General features: G+C 39.4%; 1 protein-coding gene across 1 annotated transcript in view; it reads right to left on the bottom strand.

The window, feature by feature from the left end:
* Window positions 1–269: 269 nt before the first annotated feature.
* LOC139726017 (sodium- and chloride-dependent glycine transporter 1-like) overlaps window positions 270–15,768 on the bottom strand; it is a 39,149-nt gene continuing 23,650 nt past the window's right edge. Inside the window, exons 5-15 of the mRNA XM_071637096.1 lie at window positions 15,284–15,503; window positions 14,539–14,674; window positions 13,616–13,750; window positions 12,367–12,470; window positions 11,214–11,338; window positions 10,277–10,389; window positions 8,319–8,450; window positions 6,798–6,897; window positions 5,471–5,598; window positions 4,410–4,583; window positions 270–2,599 (exon numbers count right to left, since the gene is read on the bottom strand). Coding sequence (XP_071493197.1) covers window positions 2,450–2,599; window positions 4,410–4,583; window positions 5,471–5,598; window positions 6,798–6,897; window positions 8,319–8,450; window positions 10,277–10,389; window positions 11,214–11,338; window positions 12,367–12,470; window positions 13,616–13,750; window positions 14,539–14,674; window positions 15,284–15,503 — 1,517 coding nt within the window. The 3' untranslated portion in view covers window positions 270–2,449. The remainder of the gene's footprint in view (window positions 2,600–4,409; window positions 4,584–5,470; window positions 5,599–6,797; window positions 6,898–8,318; window positions 8,451–10,276; window positions 10,390–11,213; window positions 11,339–12,366; window positions 12,471–13,615; window positions 13,751–14,538; window positions 14,675–15,283; window positions 15,504–15,768) is intronic.

The following is a 15,768-nucleotide window of genomic DNA, read 5'->3' as shown; positions in this document are numbered from 1 at the left end:
TGATCGCATAACGAGTTAATCAAAGGGCCATCTTCAAACATTTCAAACTAAGTCTACTACCAGATAGAGCAATACAAAACCTGTCCACTGATACTTCACTTACCGCATAAAAAGAGATACAACGTGAAAAGTTATGATTAACATATCCCATATGTTCTTATAATTTTGCTGGTTTTTTTTTCGCAGGTTTAGCTGCAAATACCTCTTCTTGACAAGAATAGATTTAATTCATTTTGCGATCAAACGCATCATTACTACTTAGGCCTAAGCGTCATAATGTCGTATGTAAAGAAAACACATTTTCCGAATTTCCCTTTAATAGTAATTTTGTAAATGGTCAGCACATCAGCGAGCACAGACATAATGTGGAAGAAGCATGATCTTTTTTAAAGACTTTACATTCACTGCATAAAACACTAGTGCCATTTAGTGTCACTAGCCTTTACAGAGTTGGTGAAAGCGTCGAATCATATCGTCAGTGTTCTCAAAAAGTGAACAATATCAGAAGCTAGTAAATATCACAATTATCTAAATTGCACCGCAGTCAGGGCTCGCCTGATTATAAACTTACATCATTTCCAGTGTTAAGCATGGCATTAAACAACTTCTACTTATGCTACTGAATGAATACAACCACTGCCCAATAAGGGTGGTCGCATCAGTCGAAATAGAACCGTCCAAGACTCTGACTCCATTGGAGCTGTGATCTCCAGTTCCACCCCTTCTGGATGTTCGCATCTGAATGCTACTGGCATACAACAGATAACTGATATAGTAATGACGAATAATCTTTCTTATAGCGTTTTCCGATACCTAGTTTTGCATAGCTCATAGCTTTTTGCTCCGACGTTGAATTACATGACGTCTACATGAAGAAAACCTGCATCTTCCTCCTTCAACACGAAATGGGCACGACGAAAAACTGTCCCTTGTGATTACGCCACGTATGTAGATAGGAGAGGTTTATCTAATTCCACTGTGTACCGTTTCGAAAACTTAACTAGGTTCTACTCCTATATTTTTGTTCTGTTTTTGCCGTGTGTGTTTGTTTATTTGATTGGTGTATTTTTAGATATATTGATTGTGTTGGAAGAACAGATAGGAGAGATTTTCAGTGTTATTTGTTCTGAATAGTGGTGTACCTAAAGAAAAAATGCCCATCATGATGACAATACAATGACATGGAGAAATAATATGACAGTATACGAGTATAAATATATAAATAGTTATACATTACTGCACCCCGCTTATAGCTACACTTTGGCAATTGGTTACAGACGTCTGTTGAACACATACAATTTGTTTTCTAAGCTCTCTTAGTATTTTTGTTCATTCACAGCAAAACTCACATTTTCTGTATACCGACGAACAAGTGGGGAAAAATATAGGCCTACTGGACAAGTAAAACACGCAATCACAGTTTATCGAGCAATGTTTTGCTCGCTTATCATATGCATATAGGTACGAAGGAACACAGGGCTAATCTCCTTGTGGGCTTGTTCATTTTTAATGCTGTGTAGTATTCAACACATTTACAACCAGTTCAGCCGATCCGTACCACAGTCTACATCCCGGGAGATATTCTGCTGGATTTTTTTTTCTTTCAAACTTTCGGAAGCACTGGTTATTACTAATAAATAACTGGAACTATTCCGAAGGCGGAGCATTTAGGAAATAATAGATGTTTGTCTTTCTAGCTTGATTGTAAACCAACTACCAAATATACAAAGGAGAGAACATTTCGAGACTAGTTATAAGAAACGAATTAAGCTGTCCGCACCATCAAGCACACATCACAAATGCTTAGGATTGCGTTGTCTTCGTGACTTCTGTAATATAAGCATGTGCTTCACCAAGTTTCGAATATACAGATACTATACACTACAATCGATAAGGTAATTTCACTCGTGCAACTACAAAAAGAAAAAAGAAACACACCAAATTTTACATCAACCACATGATTACATGAGTGCTCAAATCAACGAATATCACTTAGAAAAAAAAAAACATGACAAAATATCTAAAATGAATAATGGTGCTGTAACACTGAATTCAGTAATATTTTACGTTTGAATTCAGGGTGATAGTAAACTCAATCCTACGTACACAATCGGAAATAAACATTCTCTTTGTCTTCTTTCATTTTTCTTTTGTCTTTCAAAGTTTCTAAAAAATTGTGAATGTTGGTGATAATAATATACGGAAGTGTTAACTTCTTTGCTCCATGAACGAGGGTAAAACTGTGTAGTGGAATAAACAAACAAACAAAAATCAAATTGACTGTAATTGCTTGTCCGTTAGTACAGTGGTGTCTGTGCTTAACGACAAGAAAAAAAGAAAGAAAGAAAGATAAAAACTGTGGTGGTTCCGTTCTATGCCAAAATTGATTACTGCTAATAATAAATAATAAGTAAAATGGGGTCTTCAGCAACCAAACGTGCGCCCTCTATCATGCGGACACGGCGCCGTTCGGTTTCATGGCTTCCAGTTCCACATCGGGCTGATCGGGAGGCGGTCCCGTTCCCTTGCTGATCGGCTGAGCATCCCGCTGGTCCTTGGGTCCCCAGTCCAGGGTAGGGCGCAGCAGGAAGAACAACCGCTGCGTGTGGAGAGATGAGAAAAGGGCGGGTGCTTGTTGGTAAAAAGGAGGCTCAAAGGTCAAGAAGGCATGAACAGGTCAAAGGTCAATGAGGGCGGGAACACGGCTTTAACGCGCAAATTCTTATTCTTTCTTTCGAATTCTGCCTAGCAATAAGCTAATCGCTCTTTTCCTACTGTGGAACCCAGGGCTCCCGGATTATGCAAGAGGCCCTCTATCTTTAAAGTGATGATAGAGTTTTGGTTGAGATGGGGCTTCAGGTTTCCAACTTTATTGAGAGATGATGAGAGACCTCAATTGGTTTTAAAATGGCAGAAACAACGTGGTCCTAATGAAAGGTGGGATCAACCTTTTATTAGGACCATTTTTTTCAACTTTGTTTTTGGATATGTCAGCTATTTCAAAACTAATTTTCATCAAATGTATTTTGAATACCTCTCAAATTAAATGTTTGCTCTTTAATATTTCATGAGTGGTTTGTAATTATCACCAAAAAAGCTAAAATTTGAATCCTCCATCTCAACCAAAACTATACCATCCCTTTAACCCTAAAAGGGCCGGGGGCGGAATCCGCCCCCCCCCCCCCCCCCCCGACGTTTCGCGCTATAATTCTGTAACGCGAGAAGGCCTCGTCGCAAGGCTTCTTGACTTTCTTTGTTCAAGTCTCGCGCAACTTTTGACACCAAATTTGCAACGTCCGCGCATACTTTTGCGAAGCCACGCCCATTTTTGTAACGGAATGTCGCCCCAAAACGGGTACAATTTTGTGTTTTGTGTACATTTCCTCTGGAAAACAGTGCTCTGTCATGAAAGTCATAAAAACCTGATTACTTTTACAATTAATCACTTTCATTGATTAATTTTGTGCTAATTATGGTAGAAAAGTGGTCAGTGACAATTTTTAATGAAAAAACAAGGAAAAAACAAAAGTTGAAAAACAGGGAAATACATAAGAAATTCTGAAAACAATAAAATACATTAGAATTGAAATGAGTTTTGGAAGTTTTTGTGATGTACAATTGTTGAATATGCTAAAACAGATTTACAGATCAAAAATTAGACTCTCAATGCTTTCAATTAGGCTAAAATATCATCTTGAGCTTAATTTGCATAATTAATGAATTAAAATTAGAAATTGATTATTTCAAAAAATCTTATGACACAATCTTGTAGATTATGACGCGGGTCTCACGCATGCAAAATTTCATCGCGATCGCACCACCGATGGGCGAGATCTCGGGGGGGGGGGGGGGGGGGGCGGAATCCATCCCCCCCTGGTCTGAGCATAGCCAAAAAAGCCCGGCCCCTTTAGGGTTAATATCTCTTCATGTTTAGAAAAGAGAACGTCAGAATCTCCCAAATTTGGGACTAAGAAGACAGAGATATAATGTATCATGAAAACATCTCCCCAACTGGTCGCTGGAATCTCCATGATTCTAAAATCTACAAAACTCGTGAAAAATCAAGAAAACTACACTATCAATTAGAGCATTCTACTTCCATTTTCCGATACTCGGCAGGGAGAGTGAAAATAGTTATAATATAGACAAGAAGGTTGACAAAGTCACGGTCAAGTCATCTCTCTTAGATGAGAAATACACTACTAATTGTTCTAAGATTGATTTATAACGTTCTTGAAAAATCCATATGAAACGCACACATATAAACAGAAAGACTGCTCAGCTTTTATGCAGATGATAATCTATCTTAATCGCAGTGGGTATTCACCAGCCATGCAAACAAAGTCGCTCACAAATATGATAAAAAAAAAAAGCAAACAAATAAACAAACGTGGGAAGTACAGCCTCACCTCAACAAATGTGTCGCCTTTGGCGGTGAAGATGAGCTTGATCACCATGACGAGAGGGATCATGATGAGGGAAGCGAGGGCCATCAACCAGCCAAGGACCTCGCTCCATTTCGGGTACACGTAGTCGCCGTAGTAGACGGGCACGTAGTTGATGAGGCCGAAGATACAGATGAACTGCGCGACAAGTTGGGGGGGGGGGGGGGGGGGCAAAACGGAGAACATAATTGTAAGTGTCAATGAATAAAAATTAATTTAATCAAATCGAAGTAATCACCAGCTTCTTCACAAAAATAGATGTTGAGTCACGATATTACGAACAATACCAAGTGTCAATCTTTCAAACTAATTACCACTGCAATGATCCTGAATAACGACAATACCTGTCCAACTTCACAAAATTGGCAACACTTGTTCCAATAAAGATTTTGATTACAGCAAAACCTAATCATTGCCACAGTAATTTTTTTTTAAAAATAATACTATTATAACAAAACGTAAAGAGGAAAAGAACAAGGGAACACTAAATGATGATGGTAGATCCGCGGATGACAGATCTTAGGTACCCTTGGTTCTTGTAATTATGTCCAAATAATGTGTTTCGAATCAAAATTACGGCGGCATGTATATCCTTACATTGGTATAATCATGCAGAAACTAAGTCAATCATAAAATCGTATTATATATTTCTGACTTCATCATTAAGTGTTAAATATCACGATTCTCGATAAGTAGCTGTTGTGGCTCGGTAAAAAAGACGGCTGCTGTCAATCAAGAGGTCCCTGCTTCAAATCCCATAATACCAATGGTTGTACTCCTTAGCAAGACAATTTATATTCACTGTGGAGTCGTTTAAGCAGTCACTCACTTGCTTACAAGCATCCATTGGTTCCTAATTGGCCACTTAATACAATTCGATTCAATTCAATTCTATTCAGATAAAGCCATAAACATTTAAGGGTGCAATGTATGCATACGACTTCACTGCAGGGAAGAATACAATCTGCTAAAATAGAGGGCGCTGTTGAAGCTGTGTGTTCATTCATTTTATGGGAGCTTCTCACCATAATGATACTGGGAGTGACGACCACCCAGCAGGCGGAGTACCAGCAGAGGAGCGGCTTGATGACGGGCTGCATCCACTTGTAGTCCCGCAGCATGTACTCGATGTCGCCATTGAAGCGACGCACACCTGTGACGTGACCATGCACATGACGCAATCAAAGCTTCTACAGCATATCAATAGATTAATTTGCCGACTTTGGCCAAAGATTTACGATCTTGTACATGGCTATTTTGTTCTCTTCGCACGAAGCACTCAAATCTGAATGCGTAAGTTTAAATAAAAGACTTAATTCTTGCATCTATCCACATCAGTATCATAATGAGTATCCTACGTCTGATACAAATGCTACAGAAAACTTTGGGCAGTCTCGATTGAAAATACATACACTGTATGTTTGATTACAAACATAAAGATCCAGATTTATAAGGGCTTGAGGGATATATTATCACAGTCACTGTAGTGATGTTATTATGTCTCGCTTCTACTCCTTTGAACGTTCGACCGGCTTGGATTCAAACACGTGCCGTTCCCGCATTCAAAACTCGTGTGCCACAGCACTCCCACCAAGCTTCGCTTGTTTAATCTTTCTTCCTACGTCGTGAACGTGAGTTATATATAATAGGGCGCGGACAGCTTCCCTTTTTCTATCCTATCAACATAGGCCTACATGTATTTGCATGCTTCTGTACTTTCATTACAGCCGCCGCTCAAAAAGTCTGATGTGAAATCAAAGAGTAACAAAAAGAACATGGATGTCTTCCTGTCACGCTCATGTGGAATTCCATACACATACCATGCAAGAAAATATCCATACCTTTACATTGCTGATTATCAGATTTGTCATTCAGGAAATTTCAAATAAAGCTGCACTTGCCTTGACAAATCAAGATTGTGCGTAAAAATGAAAATATTACAGACAAATGAATGGGACTACCCTGCCTGTAAAGAAGGGGGAATCAATAAGTGAACAAATATTGTCCGTTATCGTCACTCATTCGTTATTGCCGATGAGAGAAAGTATCACACTTTCATTTTTTTTTAAAACTTCAAGAATGTGGAATTAGAAAGATGTAAAGGAATACTGGCAAAGCATGGAAAACATTAGGCCGATTGCGCTCTCGTTTATCACATTTGTTGTTCATTTCTACCAACTATCACGTCAAACAGACAAAGTACAGTAACAAATTTTCATTATACAACTTAAAATTGATGGAATAATAAATCATGAGAACTGTACAAAGAACACATTCGATGTAATAGTTGAATATGAAAGTTAACGAGAAGTCGAGGAGGTGAACGACTTGTGGTCCTGGACCAGGTCTTACCGTAGAACCAGGCCACAGCCACGCATTCGAAGACACCGACAAGCATGAGGGAGATCCAACAGCTGTACCAGTTGATCAGCTCAAACATGTAGATCCCACCCTGTGACAATTGTAATCATTTCGATTCGTGAGCACCGGCAAATACGACTTACAAATATTGAAGGGATATTTACCCCAAATACACGAATATGTAAACTAGCGGGACAACAGTGCGTCGTACCGTGTAACAGTAGAGGATCAATATAGAGAAAATACAGAGAGAATTCCAGATTTCAATTTCATGCTTCTGGCATAGCTTTTGACCTACTATCTTTCGGAAAGAAGGGGGAATAATATACAGAATAATATTTAATAATATTCTGTAGCTTATGTCAGTTACAGTAATTAAACGTCGAGTGAATGTGCACTTTTCATTCAGGACGAAATTTTGTGGAATTCTCCTGGTTCCTCTATTGTGTACCGCCGTAATAACACATGTTAACAAACTGTTCACATATTTCATAGAGATTAACTTTCAGAGTAATGTGACGCGGGGATGATAAAAAACAGTGCACAGAAATACACACAAATTCACTCTCCTGCACTCCACGCACGCACGCTCGCACACGCATACGCACACACCATACACACGGGAGAGTGGCTGCGGGGTTTTCCGGTGCTTCAGATATTAAAAGTTTAACGTGTTTTCACGATGTAGTGATATACTAGTCAAAACCACGAGTGTACGCACGTTCTACGAGTTTCTATCATGGCCTAACAAGTTCCTCATTGAACAACACTAAAATCTCCACTACACGTTACTTTTGAGGGAAATCGGAAGGAAAAATATATATCCCTCTCAATCTCATCAAATTTGAGGTCTCACTTTCATGAAACTTCCGTCAACTAATTAAATTTGTCTGATTTTACTCAGTTTACGGCAGTAAACTTGAGCACAGCTGTAAAGTTACATTTGGAGTCAAAGACGAGAGGGAATAAACAATCTTTGTGACTCTGTTTCGCTTTTAGCACAATGACACACATGGATTCGAAATAGGACATTAACTAGCACAATAGATTTTGCAAATACGTGCATCACACTACTGCCACAGTGGCTCCAGTAACAGTACACCAATCATAGAGTCAAGGTTTCATATTGCTTGGATGAAAAAACCTCTATATCAAAAAGCGTTTGAAACAGGGTAAAATTTTAAGAGATTATTCTCGACATCCAATACGGCTTTCATTCTCCATGGAATTCATTTTTGATCACTGAGTCATCAACGAAACGTGGGTACGAATGCTTTCAGTTTATCCATTCAAAAAAATAATAGAGAAATAACCACTTGACTTCCCGTATAAGCAGATATCGAAATCGTACAATAAATGTGCGTTTAGACAAAACAAATATTCCATCATCAGTAAAATCATAGATAGATTATGATAGATAAATAACCAAAGATGTGAGCTACAGCTACATCAGCAAGTCAATGAGCAAAATATATCATATAAAAACCGCTGCATAATAAATATCTTGTTTACCTGAGTAGCCATAGGAAGTCCAAGTAGGAAGAACAAAATGCAGACGGCGAGCGCCACCAACGTTCCGTGTTTACGGAGATGATTCGGGAAGTAATCAACCAGGCCACTTACGACCGTCTCTACCATGCCAAACTGGGAAAGAAAATGTGGTACGTGTCATGTAGCTCATAATTCTTTATATTCTAAATACAAAACTCTTCCTCATAATATCCTAGAGGTCTTATTTCTTCTGAATCATCAGATGCGAATATCTTTCTTCCAGTTTGTTTTGTCTTTCATTTCATCTTCTCATCTTCATTTTTTATAATATATCTTCACCCACCTCTTCCTATTTCCTCCAACCTTACTTTCAATTTCTTCTTATTTTTATCTTCATCCTCCTCTCCTTCCTCCTCCTTTGGTTTTCCCTTCATTTCCCTCTTTCTTCTCATCTCGATATTTCTCCTCTTCTTCTCTTACTGAACATAAGCATCTCACGTTCAACCAACTTGTTAGCTTTATTTACAGGGATAGTACAGTATTGGTGGAGATGAGAATTAGGCTTTAAACTTTTTGCAAGATACCAAGAAAACACTTATGAAATAGTGCAGAGCATACCATTTAAAGAGGAATTCAAAGTATATTTGATGAAAATCGGGTTTGGAATGACTGAAACATCAAAGTAAAACAAAGCGATCGTAATAAAAGGTGGGTCCCACACTTTATTAGAATGAATCTGTTTTAGATATCTCAGCCATTTCAAAACCAATTATCATCAAATAAACATTGAATTCCTCATAGAATTACATGCTCTTTCATATTTCATACGAGGTTTCTCATTATCTCACCAAAAAAAATGTTAGAAACCTGAATTCGGTCTCAACAAAAAATATACCATCCCTTTAATACTCTAAATCCTTTAATGACAAAAAAAAAAAAGATTTTCAGATGATTCATAGGACAACTTATTACCACTGAACTATTATGAAATCAAGCTTATACCTCACAGCTGATTGGCATGCTTATAGCATGATGATTATGACACATTCTCCGCTCTTGTGAACCAAACTGCTGAAACTATAGTAGCTTGAACAAACATGCCAGTAACATCAACATAATCAACTCATAACACATCTTTCTTTTTTTTTTCAATCTGTAGTATCAAGCCCTTGCAAAGAGTGAATATACAGTGTAGCTTTCATGTCCTTATCGAGATATATTTCTGGGTTATTTGCACATTAAAAGCCGAAAGGTAGATAAGATGAGACTTAATTTCGTTAGCATTTGCTGTGTCATTTGCTTTGAATAAGATTCCTTCATTCCTATAGAATTCGTTCTGGTTTTATTCATATGTTCAGGGCTGATTGATATAAGGTAAGGCTTTAGTTTGCCAAAATCATATGTTGTTTGCGCCAGGTATGATCTCCTCACTTTTATGAATTTGTCGTAGTTTTATTTGCACTATCCAGGGTCACTAGGTACACAAAATTAGGCTGAATGTTTGCCTAAATTTTTACGAGTTGTTTGTTTCCAGAATGATTTCCCCATTCATAAAGCATTTGTTTGTTTGTTTTGTTTTGTTTTTATCGAGCCAAAGTTTGCCAACATCATCTGTGAAGTTTGTTTCAAGGAAGACTTCCCCACTCATAAAGAATTTGTCTTTGTTGCATTTGCATGTCGAGGGTCGACAGGTACATAAGATGAAGGTAAAGTACGCTAACATCATCTGTAAAGTTTGCTTCACCTGCAATGTAAGCTTTCCTCACTTCTACAGAATCTTCGAGAATCTACAGGATCTATGCGCTGGCGCACCGGACGCACCCCCCCCCCCCTTTATTTGTAAAATTTTCTTATTTTTTTAAAAACAAAAGAAATGAAAAGAAAAAATGGGGGGGGGCACATGCGCCCCTCTTTAATTTTGTAAAGGCATCCCCTCCCCCTTTAAGGAATTCCTGGCACCGTTCCTGTCTTAGGGTTACCTGAGTGTCGAGCCCGACGAGGAAGAGCATAAAGAAGAAGAGAATGGCCCAGAGAGGGGCGACGGGCATCTGGGAGATTGCTTCCGGGTAGGTCACGAACACCAATCCGGGGCCTTGGGTTTAACACAGAACAGATCAAACAGAGGAATTTATTTAAAGTTTGAAAAAAAAAATATAAATACATAATGACCTACGTTCGTCAAAGGCAAACAGACGCTGACAAGACCATTTCACGATGTAAGAGTGGGCGTTGTGTTCAGAGCGGGAGATGCGTAAAGAGCTGCCATCACGACAAACTGAAAATGAAGGAGGAAATGATTCATCTCCTTCAAGATTAAAAATTTTGGTTTGTAATGTAATACAAAAAGCAATCACCAATGTGTTCATCATAATTATGCAGGGTAGTCAGTCAGAGGCAGTGGTCTACATCTTTGGCTGCGTTTCAAAATTTTAAGTGTACCAAGAAACACCATTTTGAAACATGGTTTTCAAACATGGTTTTCAAACATGGTTTTGAAACACGGTTTTGAAACATGGTTTGACAGAGCAGCGTTTATAATCCTGAGTCCCCCCCGAGCGTGTTTCCGGCTCTCTCGGACTCCGCCATTGCGCATCGCACTATGCGCAGCTTGACCCCTGGCATTTTGATTGGTCGAAAAGGGAGCGCGAAACTGTGACGTCATATAAACTTCTTCTTCTTTCTTTTTAATCACGGTGGCCTCAAACTTGCAAAACCTTGTTTCTAGTGAAACATGGTTTTCAATCGCACCTAAACAGTGCGTTTCAAAACCATGTTTCGAAATCGTGTTTGTAATCACGATTACCGTTTACAGAAAAATTGAAACCATAAGACACGGGTTCAAAACCATGTTTCTAGCCAGAACAGTTTGCTATAAACGCACCTTAAAATGGTGTTAAGCTGAGACTGACAACTTACCGTCGACGGCAACGTCATCGATTGGGAGGCCGGTCTTGTAGGACATGAAGCCAAGCGTGGCGAAGACCACGAAGCCGGCGTAGAAACTGCTCAGACAGTTGATGAACGGGAGCACGATGGCGTCACTGAAAGAAGAACAGCAAACGGTTCATAAATCGTTACGTGATTCAAGGACATACTACATCTATTAATACACTCCAATCATTATTGCTACCACTTGAAGAGAAGAGCTGGCAAATATGTACGCGAGTATGGATGTCGATGGATGTAGCCGTCTCTTTATAGTCGTTAGTATTTTTTTTCCATTTCTACCATGTATTCTGGACTGCCTGTCGTACAAGTTACATAGTCTGATTGCCAGAAAACTTTCAAACTGTAAGATTAAACTATTGAACTTCCTTCAAGCGCACAAGTGCCATATTGTCGCGATTCGTGGGGCATGGATTCTATAACCTTCATTAGTGACTGTGTGCAAAATGAGACGAAATTAGACGAAATCCCAAGCGAACGCTTTATAGCACTTTCTGCTTGGGAGGAGAGAGAGCTCTCTCACACGTGGTGTACTTTGAACAATAGCTTTTGCCGGTGAGTCACGGAAATGTCTGAAAGCCCGAAGAGGACCCGAGTCGGGTCAGTCTCTCTGGTCCTTGACGAGCGACAATACACTGACTTTTTTTTTTTCACAAAACGTTTGATAGATGATTAGTGTCAGGGTAGGGAGCAGGCAGAATGTTCAACCCGACCGGTTTGAAACGTTACTGAGGGTCTCAATAACCCCCTAATAAGCTTCTGAAACCCTGAGGTAGGAACAGTTTGTGTTTTCTCGGCCACCAAGAGCAACATGTGCGTTATCATTCGGAATGGTTACAGCACTTTAGGAGCATTACTGCTCGACCACTTGGTGTCATAATGGTATCGTGTGGCACTGTTTACACTACCACGTGATCAATATTATCCAAACACTGATTGATATTTAACTACCACTTGCGATATGATATTTGTTGTTGCTGTTTTCTTTTCTATTGTTACTTGCATAAAATAAAATACCATTTACTTTGTCTTGTCCAAACATATCTTCGCATTTTATTTGTGAAATAAGTGAATGAAAACGCATTCAAACAGCTATGAATCTATCACATACACCAGAACTTACATCAAACAATTGTTGTTGATCTTGTTGTAGCTGGCGAATGTGAGCACGCCACCCCAGGCCGGGCCGAGAGAGTAGAAAATCTGGGTGGCTGCAGCGCTCCAAACCTGAAAGGATGAAGGGGTGAGGCGGAATCAGTGCAAAGGTCAGTGACACCAATCTCTGGTATCTTAGCAACGGATCCAACATTAGTTGTAAATTGTGGGCACTGCGCCAACGACGAGTGTGAGCAGAAGTGATTCTCACACAATTGTCATGCGAACTTGAAGTGCAGCTTACATTTTGGACCCTCTATCATTAAAATATATGTTTTATTCTTTTGTTGTCATCGCGTTAGAAGAGGTGTATCGTCATGAACCGAATTAATTTTTGTTCTTGAACTTTTTGAGAAGAACTGAACGCTGACACACCCGAGGCATATCAGCTATCTAGGGTTTAGAATGACCACTCTGAAATTAGTCGATGGCACCGACAAATGTACAACACTGTTTGCCATGATAATATCAGAAGCACACGAACCTAAAATTGCAAATGTGGCATTTTAGCGTTTACCAGTGTGACAGCTCATTCACCAAGTACAGATGGGCTGGGAAGTCGTTCCCTCATCTTACTCTGACTCTGTCAATACGTCAATGGTTGCAAAGCTACATCAAGAGGAGATTCTTAATTTTCTCTGTTCTCTGTGAAAGAGAAACTGTACATAAAAAGAGGGCCCATCATTCTTGTGTCATAGTAATGCTTACGGTTTTCACACATTGCACTTTATTTAAAGCTTCTTTGCAACTTACTCACTCGCTTTGTACCTTATAGCAGCTGCGTAAGATAGCTTACTCATAGCATGAACGTATCTTGTCAAATGCGAAAGTATGGATGTACCACGCTTTAATCGGTGATTAATTACTAGTAATGCATTCTCATACCTGGGCACTCCCAGTACTTATTCACTCCTGAGGACGGACAGCCAAGCTGTCCGGAACGTCGAGCCTTCTCTTCTTTTCGCCCTCTCTACATGGTTCACAGTCCTTTCCAGGACTTCACACATTTTCAAGAAAGAATACATTTACTCTCTCTTACTCTCCATCTGATTGCCTCTCCTTTTCTCACTCCTCCCTCTTCATTTTATCTACTATCTCCTCTTCCAATAGTCCCCTTCAGGAATTACCACATGGCGAACCGTAAACTCAATCTTCGTTAATGCATTCTTGCATTTTGTTCACGCCGTCAGCATTCATCATCCCCATGTTATACTGACCGAGGGTTTGGCGAGTTCTTCCCAACGCGGACTGAGATAATAGTTGATCCCAATGTGAGCGCCCTCTAGCGTCACTCCCCGGATCAACAGTATGGTAAGAATGATGTACGGAAACGTAGCGGTAAAGTAGACCACCTGTTACAAAAGACGCAAAAGAGGAGCACATGTAAAATGGGCGGAACGATGAACAGCACATTGACACGAACATTTGGTTACATTGTGGTTATCATTGTCATTATTAGTATATATCTTTCTCATTTTATTTTACAAACACACACACACACACACACTCAATTTGCGCAGTCTATTGCTGTCGTGCTGAGAAAAACTGTCTCTCGATAATTTCAATTGTGTCCATAATAATTCTGAATTTATTTCGGTGATAATAATTCCATTGTGACAGTTTCCAAGGTAACAGTGACGTTTGTTTCATTCAGGTGTTTCTTAGTTTGAGTAAAGATTTTATCTCATGTCACCATCGTGTACTCTAGTGCAATAAGCCAGTAAACTCTCATTATTACCACTGTAACGAGACGTAAAAATTCAGTCTTAAGCTTGTCGCTGCATGCGTGATTTTTCTATGAATGAAATACTGTTACTTAAACAAATATCATTACCATTACCATTACTATAATCCTAATTACAAGTTTCATTTATTATCATTCCTCAAATCATTGCGCTGGAAGTTGTTGTGTTCATCAGCTCCCCAAAAGGTCTCTATTCACACGATGAAAAACAAAAACAAAAACAAATTTATTACCAAATACCAAATCATGAATGAGCATGCGTTACGGGGTGTCAGATTCTCACACACACACTTTTGATGATGACAAATCTGCAACGCACTCGTACGCGTACACTTACATTCTAGGCGGGAGCCCCTGTTAATGACACACATGTTAGTGCGTTGCTGCGATACTCACCTTGCCCGAACTCTTGACGCTCTTGAAGATGCAGAAAAAGATGACGATCCAGGTGAAGAGGAGACAGAGAGCCAACTCCCACCGGAGCGCCCCCATGTCATCCATCGTGTGTCCGTCCACATTCAGGATGTAGTTACTGCCAGGGAAACAGGGAAGCCAGCTTTGTTACTTCTTTCTTTCATTCATTCATTCATTCATTCATTCAGTCAGTCAGTCAATCAATCATGCATTCATTCATGCATTTATTCACTCATTCATGCAACTAATTAATCAATTAATCAATTTATCAATCAGCCACAATCAATCAATCATTTACTTTCATTAATTCTTTCATCTATTTATTAATTAAATCAATCAATCAATCAACCAATCAATCAATCATTCATTCATTCATTCATCCACTCGTTTGTTAATAATTCATTCAATCAATCATTTATCCATCCATCCACTTATTCATTCATTCATTCATCCATCCACTTATTCACTCATTCATTTACTCATACATTCATTCATTCATTCATTCATTCATTCATTCATCCATCCATTCTTTCATCATTGCCCCATCTGCCAAACAAATAAGGACACAAACAAACGAAACCCCTGTAACCCCCCTCCCCCCACACACCATGGAGCTACTAAACACGGAGGTGTAGAAATAAAAACCCCTCAACTATTATAAATTTCAGAGGCAGACTCTGACCCAAGACGTTTCACTGAGTGAAACAAGAAAGGTCAATGAACTCACTAGAAGAATTCCTGGGAGGGGCGTCGGGTGCGGTTGAGACCGAGCTCCAAGGCAACAGTCTGATTCTCCTGACACGCCTCCGTATTCCACGTGTGGTTGCACGCCTTCCACGGCACGTCGTAAGTAAACGAACGTAAGAAGAAGAGCGTGCTCCATGCCATGATGATGTTGTAGTAGATGGCTACCATGCCAGAGATGATCACCATGGCCCAACCAATTCCTAACAAAGAGCAGAGGAAAAATGAATGAATGAATGAATGAATGAATGAATGAATGAATGAACGAACGGACGAATAATAGTAGAGCGGTTAAGCCCTCAAAATCATGAGAATTGTGCAAAATTTGACTAAAGCATGAAACTTTCACCAGTGTTAGTACATACCATAAGATTCATTTTAAGATCGGGAGGTAAGTCTGATTTGACCTCTGATGACCTCCAGAGGTCAATGAACTTCAAATATCAGAATATTGATGTTTGAAGGCAT

Source organism: Diadema antillarum, unplaced genomic scaffold (genome assembly GCF_040938485.1).
Source record: "Diadema antillarum isolate AM-2024a unplaced genomic scaffold, OU_Dant_1.0 seq00000070_RagTag, whole genome shotgun sequence".
In the NCBI taxonomy this organism is placed as follows: Eukaryota; Metazoa; Echinodermata; class Echinoidea; order Diadematoida; family Diadematidae; genus Diadema; species Diadema antillarum.
The sequence above is the reverse complement of the archived record's forward strand: the minus strand, read 5'-3'. Positions and strand labels throughout refer to the sequence as shown.